At 40.3% G+C, this 16,477-nt stretch overlaps 1 protein-coding gene across 9 annotated transcripts in view; it reads left to right on the forward strand.

The window, feature by feature from the left end:
* The window catches only part of CAMK2D (calcium/calmodulin dependent protein kinase II delta), a 118,063-nt gene that overhangs the window by 54,387 nt on the left and 47,199 nt on the right, over positions 1–16,477 (forward strand). For all 9 annotated transcript variants that reach the window (XM_062493149.1, XM_062493151.1, XM_062493158.1 and 6 more), the window contains exon 4: positions 12,109–12,163. In XM_062493149.1, the coding sequence (XP_062349133.1) occupies positions 12,109–12,163 (55 nt within the window). The remainder of the gene's footprint in view (positions 1–12,108; positions 12,164–16,477) is intronic.

Here is a 16,477-nt window from a genome sequence, read left to right on the forward strand (position 1 = left end):
CTTCTGCATCTTTAGTGATGGAATACCCATTCAGTAAAAGATTTTATAATCTCTTTTATATCTATCTCAGATATATATTGGAAACAGCACATGGAAAAATCAGGAGTCGGCCTGCCTGCTTGGCCTAGCGTGTCCACAGATCTGCTGCGATGTCACCCTTGCCTGTCCCTGTGCATGGCAGGGGTGTGAGAGGTTGGTGCCAGCCTAGCTCATCTTCCCCTGGTGCCTGAGGGCCAGGGGACAGCACCAATGAGTTCCAGGCAGAGACATCCCTCTAACCACCCCTAGCTTGGAGCAAGTGTTTCAAGTTGTAGCAAGTGTCCTTTAGAATTTTCCTGGCTCCTTCAGACTTTTGCTTTTAAGAAGTCACAGATTCCCTTTTCATCCTGATGGTGCTGCACTGCTGTTGGGAGTATCTGTCGAAGCCATGGAATTCCAAAGGATGCAAGCTGGTCTGCTCCTCAGCTTTCTGCTGCATCCTGGCACAGGGTGAATGCTCTGACCCTGCAAATGACACCAACCTCCATCACTGGCAGTGGATAAATAGCTTGTAATTGCTCAGTTCAGGCTGGGCTTTTTCAGATTTCAGCTCTGGCGACTTTCCTACTCCTACAAAACTGCTGATCCAGGCATTTTTTTCAGTTGAGAGGGGTTTAATGATACCTCTCTCCTCCTAGTCACCTTCCAAATTTGGAACTTCTTTTTATAGTGGCTTCACCAGAGTGTTAGTATTCTCATGGACTGCCCATGGGAATGTGCTTCTAATATTAGTTTGTCCTCTACATGTCTGTCTCCTTTAAATGCATCCAGCTTCTCATTTTAGCCACACTGGGCCAACCATGACGCTCTGCTCCTGATACTCGTGCATTGAAGGTGTTGTGGTATTCCATTGTAATCAAATCCACAGCTCCTGCCCTTGTGCTGCACAGCAGTGAGTAGCACTCGCGTCTCATCGATTATACCACCCAGGTAGTGCTGATTAATTACTAGATTTGGTGTGCATTTTTTTGCTAGGTGACCTTGAGAGTTATTTATTTTGTTTCAGCCATTTATACTTGGTCTGATGTCGATGGTGTTAGTGCTGGGACTGTGTTGGATTTGGCTATGCAGTCTTGCCGGGAAGGACTTGATTGATGATCTAAAACTGTAATTGCAGCTGACTGGCTAGCAGCTATCTTCTGTAGCATGTATATATTTTAGGAGTTACTGGATGTGCTAAATGAGAGGAATATTTAGAAAGAGATTTCAGCTGCAGCTAGTAGTGTGGGTTTGTTGAATACAGACTGGCTTCAGCTCCCTCCTGCAGCATTTCCATCCAAGTTTATGTGGGCTGTCACTGAGCTAATTACAATCTTACAAATGGTCCCACAGGACAGGACAAGCTCTCTAATTTTCATTTATTGTGAGACTGTGATTAAAAGACAATGGCAGTTTCTCATCATAAGCCTCAAGTTTGTCAGCTGTTAAGTCAATATGCATTCCCTTATTTTTGTAAAACAAACACTTTGAATCACTTGGGATCATCATTCACTTGTGAACCTGCATGTTAGGGGAGTGACAGTAATTTATAGCTGTCTTCAGCTGTGGTAGCATCACTTACTGTGATAGTTAATTGATAGAGGGGGAAGGCACTTTGGCTGGAAAAATAATACAGATGGTTTTGAGCCCAGCCCAGTGGATAGAGATGGAGTGGGATCATTATGGGAACGCTGTGTCTGGGCATAGTACTTTGAGTCACTCAGTCTTACGCTCTGTTAACTTACTGAGACCTCCTACTGCTTAAGTGTTGTCTTGGGTAATTGTAGAGACATTTGATTCTCCAGTTTACAGCAAGGTTTTGTTCTCTGTGTTTGATGGATGGATGTTAGCAGCACCACACAGATGGAAGCAGGAGACCAGTTACCTCAGCTGATTTCTTTCTTCTTTGACACTTTTCAGACAGTGCTTTTGCACATCTTCTTTGAGTATTAGAAACAGTCACTCCCTAAATTTCCCCTGTTGCTACTGTAAGGAAATGAAGAGGGGTTAAACTGCAGTGGTAATGGATGGAGCTGGTCTCTGGGATGCTCCTATTGCTCGCATTCCGAATATTCAGGATTCGTGGCCGTGAAAGAAGACATCGAGGACAAAGATGTTAGTATAGTCATGCTTTAGGCCTGTTGCATCCATTTTAGATCTTTTTACTCAAAGCTGGTAACACAAAATTTGGGCACCTGGTCCTATGAAATTGGTTTTAGCCTTCTTCTCTTGCACAGATATAAAAAAACCCATCAGGTAAAGGAAGGGAGAAGGTGAATTTACAGTGGTACTATATAACATGAGAAAGTAATAGTTAATTCCACAAAATACAGCATTTTCCATGAAAATTGACTTTCTTATCCTGGAAGTAATTTTTTTGCTGGAACAGGTCCATGGCCCGCCATCCCTTCAAAATAAACCATTTTTTTGATTTCCAAGGGCTACTGTGCATTTGAATAATATAGAACATAATCAAGAAGTGATTTAGAGAGGATATAGACTTGGTCTGCTTTGAGAGAAGACCCAGTATCTTAGCACTTCTTTGGGTTTTAAATTAGGCTTTTAATTTGGAAAAATAATCACCATTTAAATGCCATATTGTGATACTTAGTATTGCCATCACATGTGCCTGGAGTCTGTCTTAGTCCCTGGAGTGGAGGATAAGTGATTTAGTTGTCCTGTTACCAAACTAAATAAACAGTCATTAAAAGGTTGTACCTAGTGTGGTTAAGCAAATTTCTGGTTGTGCTTCATTGAGTTTTGTATGGGTCTTGAGAAAATCAGCTCAGATCTGTCTGATGTTTATAACCATTGAGGGGTGGGATTACATTTATACTGTAATTTATGGGGTTTTAACATCTTATAGAAAAGGTATGATCCTCTGTGCAAATCAGGAATATTCAAAGATCCCACTGATTCCATTTGATGTAACGCTTCCAGAGCAGTGGTAATTAATGTTACACTTAGTGTATAGGAAGTAGAAATTTAGGTCTGTCTGCATAGAAAAGCTCCCCCAACTTAATCAAAAGCTGATTTATTTTTAAACTGAGGTAGCTATTTCTTTGTGGCCACATAGTGCTCTGTGAACTTTTTTCAGTTTAAATTAGCTGATGCTTTGTTTTAAGCTGAATTAAGAGAGTATAAACTTGGGTTTTATGCCAACATAATAACATAAACTAGAGCATAGACAAAGGTCTTAAAAAGTAGTATTTGTTATGCTCACTCCTCAGCCTAGAAGAAATAAGAGTGTATAAAGTTCCTTTATATATTCTCTCGTCATCTTCCCACAGGGAGGGTTGGCAAGAATTCCTAGAGACAACTTTATTTGAAAATGAACTTTACATTTTAAATGTTATTTACTCCAGCTTGAGGTAAAATGAACTTTATAAATTTAAAGTTATTTATTGTTTACAAGATCTTACATATAGTTTTTGTGAAAAACCAAAGCACAGCAGCAGCTTTGTCTGTACATCTGAATAACTACATCAGCAATAATGATAATTTTGACATGTAGATATGTGTATGCTGAAAAACTACATTCAGGCTATTTTATGCAGTTTCTACCATACATTTCAGGGTACAGCCTACAAGACAGGGTTTTCTTCTCTGGTTCACATTCCACAGTTGGCACTGGGAGTTGGATGAGGAAATTCCAGTTCCCTTGTGTTTTCTGTCCCCCATCACAGCAATGTTTTTAGCAGTGAAATTTGCTGGTTTGGTTTTCTCTCCAGATGCATGTTCTTGTTTGGAAACTATTATAGGAAATGGAAAGTTTAGCCTCATGGAAATATGGTTTGGGTTCTTTGTTGTAGCTGAAATGAAATGTGATGGGATTCCTTGCTCATGAGTGTCAGGGATTTGTTTCTGCAGGCAGAATTAGTTTCCCTTATTTACTTTACAGTGCTGCTTTGCAGAGCGGTTCTGTGTCTAGGATGAGTGATGTGATAAAAGCACATCTCTGTGTGCATGATTATTACTTACCTGGGAAGCTGCTGTGGCAGATTCTTTACAGGCTGGTTGACCTGCAGGTCCTTGTGAGCTGTTTTAGCAGAAATCAGGGCACTCTCTCTTTCATGGAGACAGTGGGCCACACTGGAATTGTGTGCATGTTCTTCCCAACAGATGTAGCCCATATGGAAAGGACTTCTGCAAATGTTTACAAGTGTTTATTTGTAGGAGTCTATTTGTTACAGCTTTTTGTTCTGGTCAGGTTCTTGGAGTAGTTAAGTGCCTCGGAACAGCTAAGTGGAATTTTGTCTGTGGCCATTTGCATCACAGCTGGGGGAAAGGAAATCCTTAATAATTAAGGATTGTATTCCATTAAGTAGCAAATGGCCAGCTTGCTCTGCGGTATTACATGATCATTTAGTAAATTACTCATGAAGGTAGTTTGTTAAAAACATCTTTTTTAACATAATTTATTGATCATATTCCATCAAAGTGACCAGGACACACTTCCAAATAGGTTCTAGAAGCATCTTCTGTTTCCATTATTTTCTCCATAACATACCTGCTTTTACAGCAGGAGATTGCTGTTTAGTCACAGATTTGAAAGTACTTCCTTTAGCAAAATGAATGTTTGTATTTTAAGTCAGTACTGGGTTTGGATCCATTTTATTCTTTTCATTTTTTGCCTGAAAATAGTTTTTTTGGCATTATTAGTAAAATGAAAAAAATTCTGTGCATCTTGGGGGGAAGAAGCGGGCAGGAATGTCATTTCCATCAGCCTTTGGAAAGAGAGGGGGCAAAATGCTTGTAGGTGGCTCACTGATTGAATGAGGATGAATTGCATGCAGTTTCTTTCAGGAAGAGGGGAATTCACAGAGCATTTAATACAGCCCTGAGACTTGAGAGCTGGCTCTCCAGCCCTGCTGCATTTCCATCGTGCTATGAAGTAGGTGTTCTGAAGAATAACTGGGGGAGAAGGGCAGAATGCTTGAGGTGCCTCCAGTTGCCAGAAGGACCTGTTTTAGAATCCCTTCTTCACCTCAAGCTGTGAGAGACCAACAGGCAATGACTGTGTATACAAGTACTACGTTTTCGGTGTTCCCTTGGTCAAAGTTGGAATTACAAATATTTTTTGTTAGGCTATTTATCTAGCAGTGGTCACTGGATTCAAATTGCATACGAGAATTGGATTATTACTCAGTTATTAAAGAAATCGGTATCTGACATTAAACATCAATGAAGCTATTTTTAAATATTTCCTCATTTCTTCTAATAACGTTCAAATGAATTTACTAGGTTACTTTGAATCCACAGTTACAACCTTTTGGTTTTACTTGGTGGTCTTTACTGTGATAAAATAATGCTTTTAAAACTAAAACCCAAAAATGCCAAGACTGTAAAGTTTTAGGAAATTCAGATGTCATTATTGCCGCTAGACTTAAAGATTTAGCCTAGGTTTTCTGAAGGTAATTATTACTAAATAAAGGTGCCTTAAATGCAGTGGTAATTGCTTTGCAAACATTGTCCAAGGCTGCTTGGGGCATACCTGGCTCCTGTGTGCAGAGGTTTCTTTTCTGTGGTTCCTCTTGAGTCATGCCACAGGACTGCAATTTTCTGCTTTCCTTTTTGTTTAAAATATTTAAAGTAGACTGACTTTGTTTTCATAAGATGATGCTTTTAAATACCTTGGGGCTTGGTCCTCATGAAAGGAGAGCATTTGAAAAATAAGCATACATGCTTCTCTGAGTGGTCATTATATAAATTGTTTATGTGTCTGTCTTTAATGTATTTTAAGAGAGGAGAGCCAGGAAGGGAGGCTGTGTCCCCCCAATTTTTACAACTCCCCAACTGCCAATTTTGTCAATGTGTAGGCCCTACATATTATTTATATAAATCTGTTCCCAGGGTTTTTTAGCACTGTAAGTATTAAAAGGTATAAAGTCTAGTTTTGGTAATTGGGCAATTGCATTCCCTCCATGAAAGTACACTGTGTGGTTTTCCTGAGCCTGTTAATTTTAATTGATGTAACATCTCTCTGTTACAGCTTGTCCTATTATTAGTTAACACTCCATGAAATTCTTGTGTTTATTCCTCTTCTTACATGTTCTGATGAATGCAAAAATAGTTTAAAACTATTAGTGCTTAAAGAATCAACACTGGCAGCTGAGACATGAGTTTGCTCATAGCAAAAATTTGTGTCAGACTTGCTTTTAATCCATTCAGTTATCCTCATAAGGCTTAATCTGATGACATTTGTAAGGCTTTGTTTTGCTTTGTAAAAAATGTTGTTCAACTTAGAAAAGCAGGCCTTCAGCTGAAAAGAGGAGTTGGCTCACCCTGAAACACAAGATTTCCAGTAAATGACATGGTTGTATATTAAATGAAGACATGAAGGTGCAGGTGTACATTTTAGTCCCCTGCTCTTTTGTGCAACAACTCCATAAAATTTTGCTGTTTTCATACATGAATAATTAAAGGTGTGTAGCTCCAGCTGTTCCTTTTAGCTTCATGGATCCAGGATATAATTCCACAGAACTGCTCTGGGCACGTGAGCACACAGAAATGCACACACACCTGTATTATGGTGTGCTGAAAAGCAATTAAAGCCTGTGGGACAAAGAGATGAGCATCAGTTATCTCAACTGCTCTCCCTGGGGACTACCAACACAGAATTATATGTTTTGGAATACCTCTCAGGTCTGTTTTCTTTTTTTAATTGGTCTATTTTATCGGGGAAATGCTGTTTTGAAAGACTGTGGGTCCTCACTTAGCAGGAATGAAGCAAGAGCCTTCATGACAAAAAAGCTGATAATTTGAGGCCATCTACTTTGACATCAGTACCTGGAGTCACTTAGTGTCTGTGCAAAGTGTGATCTTTTTTCTACTATGACCAGTAATTTTTCATTTTCTCTGTAGCAAGAATCTTTTGCCAACGTTAACACTTTGGCAAAGTGACTTCTCCACATGGATGGAGTAGGCTGGAATTTAATCGGAATATAGTTGTTTATTGTAAGGGCCTTGATGAGAGTGGGTTTTGCTCACAAATGAATATTTTGGGAATATATGGCATTTTGTTCATAGTACTCAACACTTGCAATGCCTTGGGGGAAAAGGCAGTATTTCCAAATATTAAATTATCTAGTAATTTTTCCCATAATTTCTTATTATGCCAGTTTTTGAGATGCAGATGAATAGGATTTTTTTCCTCACATTTTTGTCCCTAAATAATTGTGAACTGGCACTGTAATAAAGGAATTGCCTTCTGGAGGAATTTGGGAGTTAACACCTGTTAATGGTGTACATGGCACTGCTGACTTCCATAAAGTCATTTAATGATGGTAAGTATTGCATTTTACTGCTGGTGTGTTTGACAGCATGGGGGAGGATTATTTTCTTAGCTATGCAAAGCGTAACTCTGTGTTTAGTGTTTTTCGGAAAGCAGCTGCCCTGGAGCATTGCTACTGTACTAATCTTACCAGATTAGCCTCTAAATATTTCAGACTCTTAGGTAATAGCTCTTATTAATATTTACCAAATTCTCTTTACTGGACCTGATGAGCTTTATTAGAGAGGGCCCCAGGCTTCCATGGTCTCAGCAGAACAAGCGTTGTGAGAGGAAATATGAGTGTAAGGAGCAGTAAGGACAGCACAGATTCCATTTTCGTGCTGAGTTCCCTGCCTGGGAGCTATAGCTGTGACTCTTATGCATCACTGATTTAAGGGGTTTGGTGGCTCAGCAGAGATTAATGCCATTTATACCAGGCCTTCGAAAGAGGATGTGGGGACACAATGGAGCACTGAGGTGCCGAGAATGAGGCTGCAGCGAAGATGTTTTGTGTGAAGGGAGAAGATCAGTGCCAGGAGTAGCACTCCTCAGCAGTGGGTCACAAACTTTTCCATGCTCAGTTCTGTTTCCTCATGCACGTTTTTCTGTTTACCTTGGGATCCCAGCATATTTCCCTTGGGATCCAGATTAAAAACTGTAGGATGAATGCTGGCTTTTTTCTTAGTTCTTGGTAGTGCTGTAAAGGGTCCTACACTGGTGTGATAAACTGTGATGAAGTTTGAGCAGTAACTTTATTTTCCATCCCTCGTCACTTTGCTTTATGCAGTAGAACAGGAAAGGTGGCAAAGGGTGACTTTGCAGGAAGCTGTGAGTTGTGACAGTGCTAAGTCACAGCAGATCTTCCGCTTCTCAGCCAAGCAATTCTGCTGAGCCCAAGGCTTTCTTTGCCAGAGACAGAAGAGCAGAAAATGCTTATAGGCAGGTGTTTGAAATAGAAAACTGAGTTGTTCAAATATGAGTAAAAACATATCTGGTTATGGCTTTTCAGTGACTGAGGGTTTTTTCAATTGTTATTTTGCCATTTCATTTTCAAATGCAACAGTTTATCCCATAGCTACTGGCAAGCAGGTACCAATTCATAGAACACCCAAAGTTGAATTAAGTCATTCCAGGAAGTTCCTTCCATTAAGTAGTTAAGTTAATTTTTTGAAGGGTATGAAGTCTTTGGTTTGGGGTGGTTGTTTGTTTCAATAACTGGTCTATGTAAGGTGTGCATAAATACTGTTATACACTTTTGGAAGGGAGCATGGAAGGAAAGCATCCTTTTCCATCATTGTGGGAAACCAAAAACTTGAACAAGTAATTTGGATATTTCTAGCAAATATGATATAAGCTTTTGTGACTTTCAAGCCCATTTTAAACCTCTGCTACTGATGAATGTGCCCTGCAACTTCCTAGTGGTGCACTAATTTGAGACATCCGACTTCACAGAGTTAGAAGATGGGTTCCTCTGGAGGTCTGCAGGTCTTAATCTTGAGCACCAAAGGGAAAATGAATGTCTTTACCACTGACTATGTTAATCCCTTTCCATGCTCTGTTCATAACCACAATGAATGGGATTGCATAGAGAGAGTTTTCCCCAAGGAGCATCACTCTGGTGGTTTGGCACCTCCGTGCACATCTGTGCAGCTGCTGTGCTGACCGTGCAACATAACTTGGGTGTAAAGTTCAGTCTTCTCCAATAATTTGTCTTTGTAACATGAACTAATTCAGATACCAGATTTAGCTAAAAGATCACACCAGCAGTTTCACACAGATACTTTAGGCAATAGGTTTACATGGGGTTAAATAACTCTGTCATCGAGAATTTCTGTCTGCTGTTGGACTTGACTCCTTGCCTGGAAAAATTTGGTTTTCAGTAGAAGTATGTGGAATACTATTATTTTAATTTATTTTTTCTTTAAAGGCAGAAATTCAGGAAGGATATCATGAAGTTATTTGGCCATTATATGAAGCTGTTTTCTGTGGGATAGGCACAAAACAGTGCAGTTCAGCACAGAAAATCACATCAAGGAGACAATTTTACTTTTCAGTCAGATTGGTGCTGGCCCACACTAATGGCTAGATGGAAGCTAATCAAGCTAATAGGAGTTCTCCCTAAAATTATTGTTAGGGTATTTCCAGTGAGATGACTGGAAGGTATTTCAGGTGGAAATCAGTGCTGAAGCCAAAGCAGGGCTATTCCTGGTGTTTTGTGGGCTCGCAGTGTTTCTCCAAAAGGAAGGGCTTTAAGTTCCCTGGGCTCCTGTCAGACATGCCAAGGGCTTTGCTTAGGAGAAATGACTTTGTCTGAGGTTGTTAAGCACCTTCTCTGGAACCCACTGGAGGACAGTGACCACAGGGCTACAGCAGGCAGGAGGAAAAGGAGTTACCTCAGTTTCCTTTCTGCCCTCTCATGTGTTTGTTGATAACAGCCCTTGATGAGATATCTGCAGTTAATAATGATTTGGTCTAACTGAAATCCTTTCAGAAAAGATAAATAGAACTGTTACTACTGATGAATGCTTTGTGGCTCTGGAGAAATAGGAATTGCAGCGTGAGCGTCTGATGGGAGTTATTATATTGGATGAATAATCTCTGTAATTGCTGCCTTTTGATTTGTCATGCCTGAATCCTGCCTGATAGGTGTGTGTGAAGAACTGTATCTGTCTGCAGTGACTGCACAAATACTTCCTTTAGTGTGCATCCCCTCTTAAACTTAGGTTCTTTTTAAATTGTCATCCTGGCATCCCTTGTCTTTCCCGTGGCAGACTGAGTGCACAATGTCTGGGCCATGCTGGATTAGCCTCGGTGACGCCGTGAACCCTTTGCTCTGCACTCAGCCTTGTCTGCACCAGAGATTGCTCTCCTCTGCCCTCACTTACTTGGCATTTTCACTTCACAGACATAACCCTGTGCCGGGATTGAACCAAAGATGCCAACATAAGCTCTTGCCAAAAAGCAGCTCTCATCTTCCCTGGCTACCTCAGCCTGTTTTCAGAAAAAATCGGGGACATATGATCCTGATTCAGAGAAGGATTTATTCCATCTCACTTCTGTGATTCAGGCATTTGAGAGGAAAGGAAAAGAAAGCATGTGATCCTTGAAGAAGAGACTCGAGTTTGGCTAGCAAGGAATTAGGCTCCCCAGGGTGAGCAAAACATTGTCCATCATCTCAAATAGCAGCCTATTTCTCTAGTCCAAAGGGACAGATCCATGGTTCTGCAGGCACTTGGAATTAAGTCCTGTTCTAGAAAAGGAAGTGACAAAGCCAGAGCACCTCCTGCTTCAGGCAGACACCGAAGCTCAAGAAGGCCATTCCCACGGTGCCATCCTGGCCTGCTTGGTAACGGGGATATGACAGAGGGCAATGTTGCTCTGAATTGAAAAAGCCATGCTTTGAGTTCTTACTAGTTTATTTCATGAACAGGACTTTTCTATCAAAAGGCATCATTTGCTGTGTATTAAAGCTTAAAGAGTTGTTAACTTGTTTGTAAATGTATTTGCAAGGCAGACCAGCTGTATGCCCAATTTTTCAGGTTTAGGGCTGTGTAGCATCTGTGACATACCCAAGGGTCTGTACTAAATCCCATTTCATGAGTAGTAGCTTTGATGCTGCTGTACAAAGCAATGTGCCCAACAGCCAGATGTTTTAGGGATCTCTGTCCTCAGCTAGAAATGTGAGGATCCTCTTCTGAGCTGGTACGTGGTGTCTCATCCCACATTTGGTTTGCTTTAAAGACGAGACATTTGGGGACATTTGGAAAAGCTCAGCTCAATGCAAGTGCACACAGAAAGCTGCTTTGGGGATGCTTGGGGTTTTTTGGGATGCGGAAGGGTGATTTTGGCTGGCCCTTCATAAAAACATGGAGTAATCTGAAATACAGAACCAGCCAAAACCACAAACTCTGATTTAGACCTACTTGGCTCTTCTGAATCATCACAAGCTCTGCACACTGAGTCAGCCAAGAGCTGGTTTTCTCTTCAGTTTTGTGTAAACACAAGATGTTTCTCTGGGCTAAATATTATTAAGTTTCAAAGTCATGTTTATTTGTCATGTATAAAAAATTAGTAATACAGAAAGTTACCATCTGGGGAGATCTGAAAATTCTTTTCTTTTACACTTGCTTCTTAGTCTCAGCTTTGAGCGCTGATCACTTTTAGGATACCCTAATTTTTTCATTTGATTCTTTAGGTGTTAATTATTTGGATCAAACTACTGACAAAGCTTCCTGTATTACCTTTGGAAATTGCAATTTCATTTAAAGTAATTAAGGAAAACGGCAGGACTTAATTCATAGTTCTACTACAATGTGGTGTGAGTTCTTAAAATTCGAAGGGAAGATTGTACAACTGACTAGCACATTTTCAGGGAAAGCTGTAGATGTGGACACAGAGAGGGGTATGTAAACATGGCATGGGGCTTAATTAGGATGCTCTGTGCTGGCCAGGAGATTTCTGTATGCAACTCTTCACAGTATGTGGGAAAATGTTAACAAGCCGTGGAAGGTTGTTACTCTGCTGAAATTTGTGACTAATTGTGGGGGGATTTTCCTCAACCTGCTTTATTTACAGCTTCTAAGGTGTAATACTGCTGAGAAAAAGGTCATATGACATTAGGAAAGAGTTACAGAAAAGGCAGTTCTGAGGGTAGGGAATTTAAAACAAAGCCCCGAATCCCACAGCTGAGACACACAGTGATGCAATACCAGCTCTGCAGTAGAATTGTAATCCCCCCTTCTCCTCCAAGCCAACAAAAGCCATCAAAGACATGGAAAAGGTGACTGGTGTTTATCTTTTCTTTCCCCTTTCCATAGTGCGGCTCCATGACAGCATATCAGAAGAAGGATTCCATTACTTAGTCTTTGACTTGTAAGTATTTGTTTTGCATTTGTTTAGCATGTTGGGCATGTGCTGTTCAGACTCGGAGATGTAAATGCGAGCTCACCAGACAAACACATGCTTCTGGTGTGATGAGCTGGACAAATAGATGGAAACAACTGGAAGGACAGGAACATATTTGGTCATTTGCATGTGCAAGAACTGGTTTGTAAGTGCCACTGTAAGGATTCTTTATTAAGAACTAGTAAAAATCCACTTGTGAAGTGGATTTTAATATGAAGCATAGGTGTGTAAGTAATGGTTGTGTGATACTTGCCAAAATAAAGCAAAGATAGAAAAAAGTATTTGCTGCAAGCCAGTTGTCTAAAGGAAAGATGGAAAAAAACACATGGAGCATTAATTTCTCTACAGAAAATTTCCACTGCTGGATTGAAAAGGTAAGCCTGATTTTAGAGAGGGAAAGATTATTTTAGTATCTCATTCCTGATTGGTATCTTACTGCTTTGTAGTGTTTCATTTTGACACCACTCAGAATGTAAAGTACCCATCATATAAGACAGGAAGCTTCCTACTGATATTCCTATTTTGCTTCAGGAATTAAGTCCCATGAGTTGTTCGTGTAGCGACTGGGCTTGTATGGAGCTTGTTTTTTTCCAGATAAGGCTGTTTAGTGGAAGCAGGGATGGTGACAGCATGAACTGTGTGTCTCAGGCTCTTAACTTGAAAAGAGAAACTGATTTCCTCATTCTTCCCTGGGATGGCCTAATGTTTCCACTCACTTGAAAAGTTACAGCTTATGGTTTTGGATATGGACAAACCTGACTTACTTAAGCAAAGTTATCTCTTTAAACTGTTAATTTTTCCAGGGCAGTTTATGGTTTAACAGACTACACACCCACCCACCTACCTATCTACTAAGAATAGCCTTCTTAGGCCCCCCCCACCGTGGTTTTCCTGGTTAGAATGAGAATACATTATTTCCCCAGAAAGGGGCAATAGCTCATTTCTAAGCATACAAACAGAAGTATTTGCATTCAGCATGGCTAAGTTAGAACCTGAATCTTCCCACACAAAAGAAATCATGTGCTTTCCTGTTCAGGTTACATTCTGGTTTACTTTCTGACTTAAACTTTTTTTAAAGAAATCTGTTAGGACTTCTTCAGCACTAGATTTCAGACTAGAAACACACACATATTAAATAGTCTGCCTGCAGTGAAGGCATTTGGGATTCAGGACTCAAGTCCTAACTGGGCTTCACAGAATCTTGTATATGATTTGTGTCTATCCCAGGTAAGTGCTGTGACTGTTGGCTTGGAAATGGCTCCAGAGCACAGCACACATTTGTTCTCTGACATGCACTGGGGTTTGTTTTGCCTTTTTTTTTATTTCCTTAAGGGCTACAAAAGAAATCTTTCTATGTGGAATTGGAAAAAGCGTCTTAATTCAGAACATTTCTAAGAAGTGCATGCAGAATTCTTGGTTCTAGGGACAATATCCCTTTTAAAAACCAGTGCCTATTTATTTTCTTTGTTGTACTGCTGTACTGTGAGAAACCGTGGCATACTATAATTGCAGTTAGTCCATGTCTGCCTTAAATTTAATATATAATGCCAGACTTATCTCAGGGGGTTATGATGTGATGTGAACTAGAACATTTGAACGACTTCAAAGTTATAGATAACAGTATCTAGATCTTGATAGTAAGGGAGCAAATGGAAGCCTATGTTCTGCAATAAAATGTTAATGCCTAACCCAAAGATACTCCCTTGGCAGAAAACTGGATTCCACAGGAAGTTTTCTGCCTTGGTTGGAACTTCCTCCATTCTCTGTCAGTCCCATTCAGGACAAACAGAGAAGCAGCCTCAAATGTATATATAAAGCTTTTATGTTTTGACCATACGGTTTGAGGGTTTTGTAAAAATTATTTATTTTGCAAAAAAGAAAATGTCTGAATGGCAGAGGCAGTGACTTTGCTGTCTGATCGTTGTTTTTGGAGAAAGCAACAAGTCTCATTCTTGAGGAACTTTTGCCAAATTACTGAGAATGCCTGTTCACTGTTAATTTTTCACATTCTGATTAAGAAATAATTGCTTGAATGCTGAATAGTATTATTTATTGGTGAAACTTCACCTTTTACAAACATGTGGTTACTGCCCTGTAGACAAGTACATAAAAGAGCTGACATGATAAGAAGGTACCGTAGGCACTTGTTGAACACACAGGCCAAGAACCTGCTTTTCTTTGTTTAGTTTTTATTCAGCAGAAGCCTGACTGTGGTGTAACACTGTCACTCCACCCACATGTGCCATCATGTCATTTTCTTAATGATTTCTTTCAGACTGTGTGGGATTCAGTATGACTGTTTCCTCAGAAATTTTTCAGACTTCATCCCACGTAAGAAAGTGAAGGGGAAGACTGCCCTTTCTGAGGATAGGGAAAAACAACCGTTGTTACTTTCTGTTTTGAATTTCTAATAATCTCTTTGCATTGAATGCTGTAGAGATGTCTGCAGCCTGTTGCTTCACTTGTACACCTCAGGCTGTGCTTTCTTCTGGAGAAAGAAACAGTGTTTAAGTAGCGTGTTACAGACATGCATTTGGGTGAACAGTTCTGGTGACAAACAGGAAGGTGGGAGTCTCTGGGAATCCATGTGGAGAATGGGTGTTGAACAATGAACTTCATGAATTTAATAACGGACTTCATGAAGTTTTTGCTCCCCTTCCCTATTGGTTAAGGCAGCTGCAGTCAGGATTTGCGTCTGTTGGACCATTTCAGTTGCTAAGCACGAATGAGACTGTCTTCACTGTTAATGATGTTAGATGAGTTCAAATCCAATCAATTCTGTCACTATTAATTGCTGTATCTGAATGGAAACAGCTGTAGCACTTGAAGACTCTCTTGTGCAAGTCAATGACAGTCTCTATTTTCAGCGTCTCCCATTTTAATGCACTTGATGAGATGCAACAATTGGTACATTAAGAATCCTGGCCTTGCTTTTGGTTTCTAAATGCAGGGACCATACTGTGTAGAATAAACAGAAAATAGGAAAAAATAGCCTGATTTGCAAAAACAGTGTTTGCCTCAGGTAAGTGCCTGGGCCTCTATTTCAGAAGTAGAAAGGCCACAGATGAATGTAATAATTCCATGGCCACCGTAAGATGCTTCCTTTCTGGCTCCATTATGAAGGCAAATTGAAGAAATAAATGTAAGCTAGGAGGAAACCATGGCAATGTGATCATCATCAGAGGCTGGTTTAGCTGTCTGTGCTGATTTGTTTGTTTATTTTAATTATTCTCTTATATTTGAAACACAAACCAGTAGTTTTTCTCAAAGTAGTACGGAGGGCCTTGGTGTTTCTACATGCTGCTTTCACCTCTTCTGTGTAAACAAACCCATGTGCTTTCTTTGTTGCCACTTTAGTATGCTCTTCTGAAAAATCACAAAAGGAACCATAGCAATTTGTACAAACCAGTAGCTTTTAGGTTGTATCCCGAACGTTACTAGAGCTAATTTAATGAATAGGTTGTCATGAAATGCAACTTCCCAGGATCCAGATACATATCTGTGTCAGAAAGGCATTGAGATCCATTCCCATTTGCATCCTGCGGGGAGATAGTACCTTGGCATCTGCTCATGTGGCTTTATGGTGAAAGACCAAAGTCATGTGTGAGTGGCTTCCTGGAGCCCGCAGGCTGTCCTGCAGTGTTGTGCCCGTGACCTTTATTGCTGCAGGGACACCTTGCTCAGGGACACTCAGTGAACCGAGGCCACGAGCATGGCTGTCGTGGTTTGCCTGGAGGCTCCGAACGTGCAGACGGTTCTGTCCTCCCCTCCTGCCCTGCACTGCCCTGCCTTCCTTCATTGTGGCCACTTAGCTCTTCAGGGAGAGATACCTGTTCCTAAGGTATCCTTTGGAGTGACAGAGCATGGGAATTGCTGACTGCTTGTTTGGTTGTCACTGAAATTCACCTGCTCTATTCCTGCTTTAATCTTTTCATCGTTTAACAGTGATTGTGAATACCAAGCAAATGTTTAGTGTCAGCAAGTAGGATTTCATATCCCCTTCCTCCCTCCGTGCTGGAGCAAACATCAGTTTGGTATTCTCTTCCACTGAAAGGCACTTTGATGACTAAAGCTTCTTGTTTTCTTTCTTTGGCTTGGATCAAAAAATAAGTGTTTTAGGAAGGAGTAAGATCAAAGGATGCTTTGTTTTTTCATTCATCACAAAGTGAGAATTATTCCTCTTTACCAGAACTGTGGCAGACAAATATATATGCAAAAAAGGAGTTATGAAAGACTGTCAAAATATGCATCAGTCAAACATTTCGTGCTACAGCAACCAAA

Source organism: Cinclus cinclus, chromosome 5, assembly GCF_963662255.1.
Source record: "Cinclus cinclus chromosome 5, bCinCin1.1, whole genome shotgun sequence".
NCBI classification, from domain to species: Eukaryota; Metazoa; Chordata; class Aves; order Passeriformes; family Cinclidae; genus Cinclus; species Cinclus cinclus.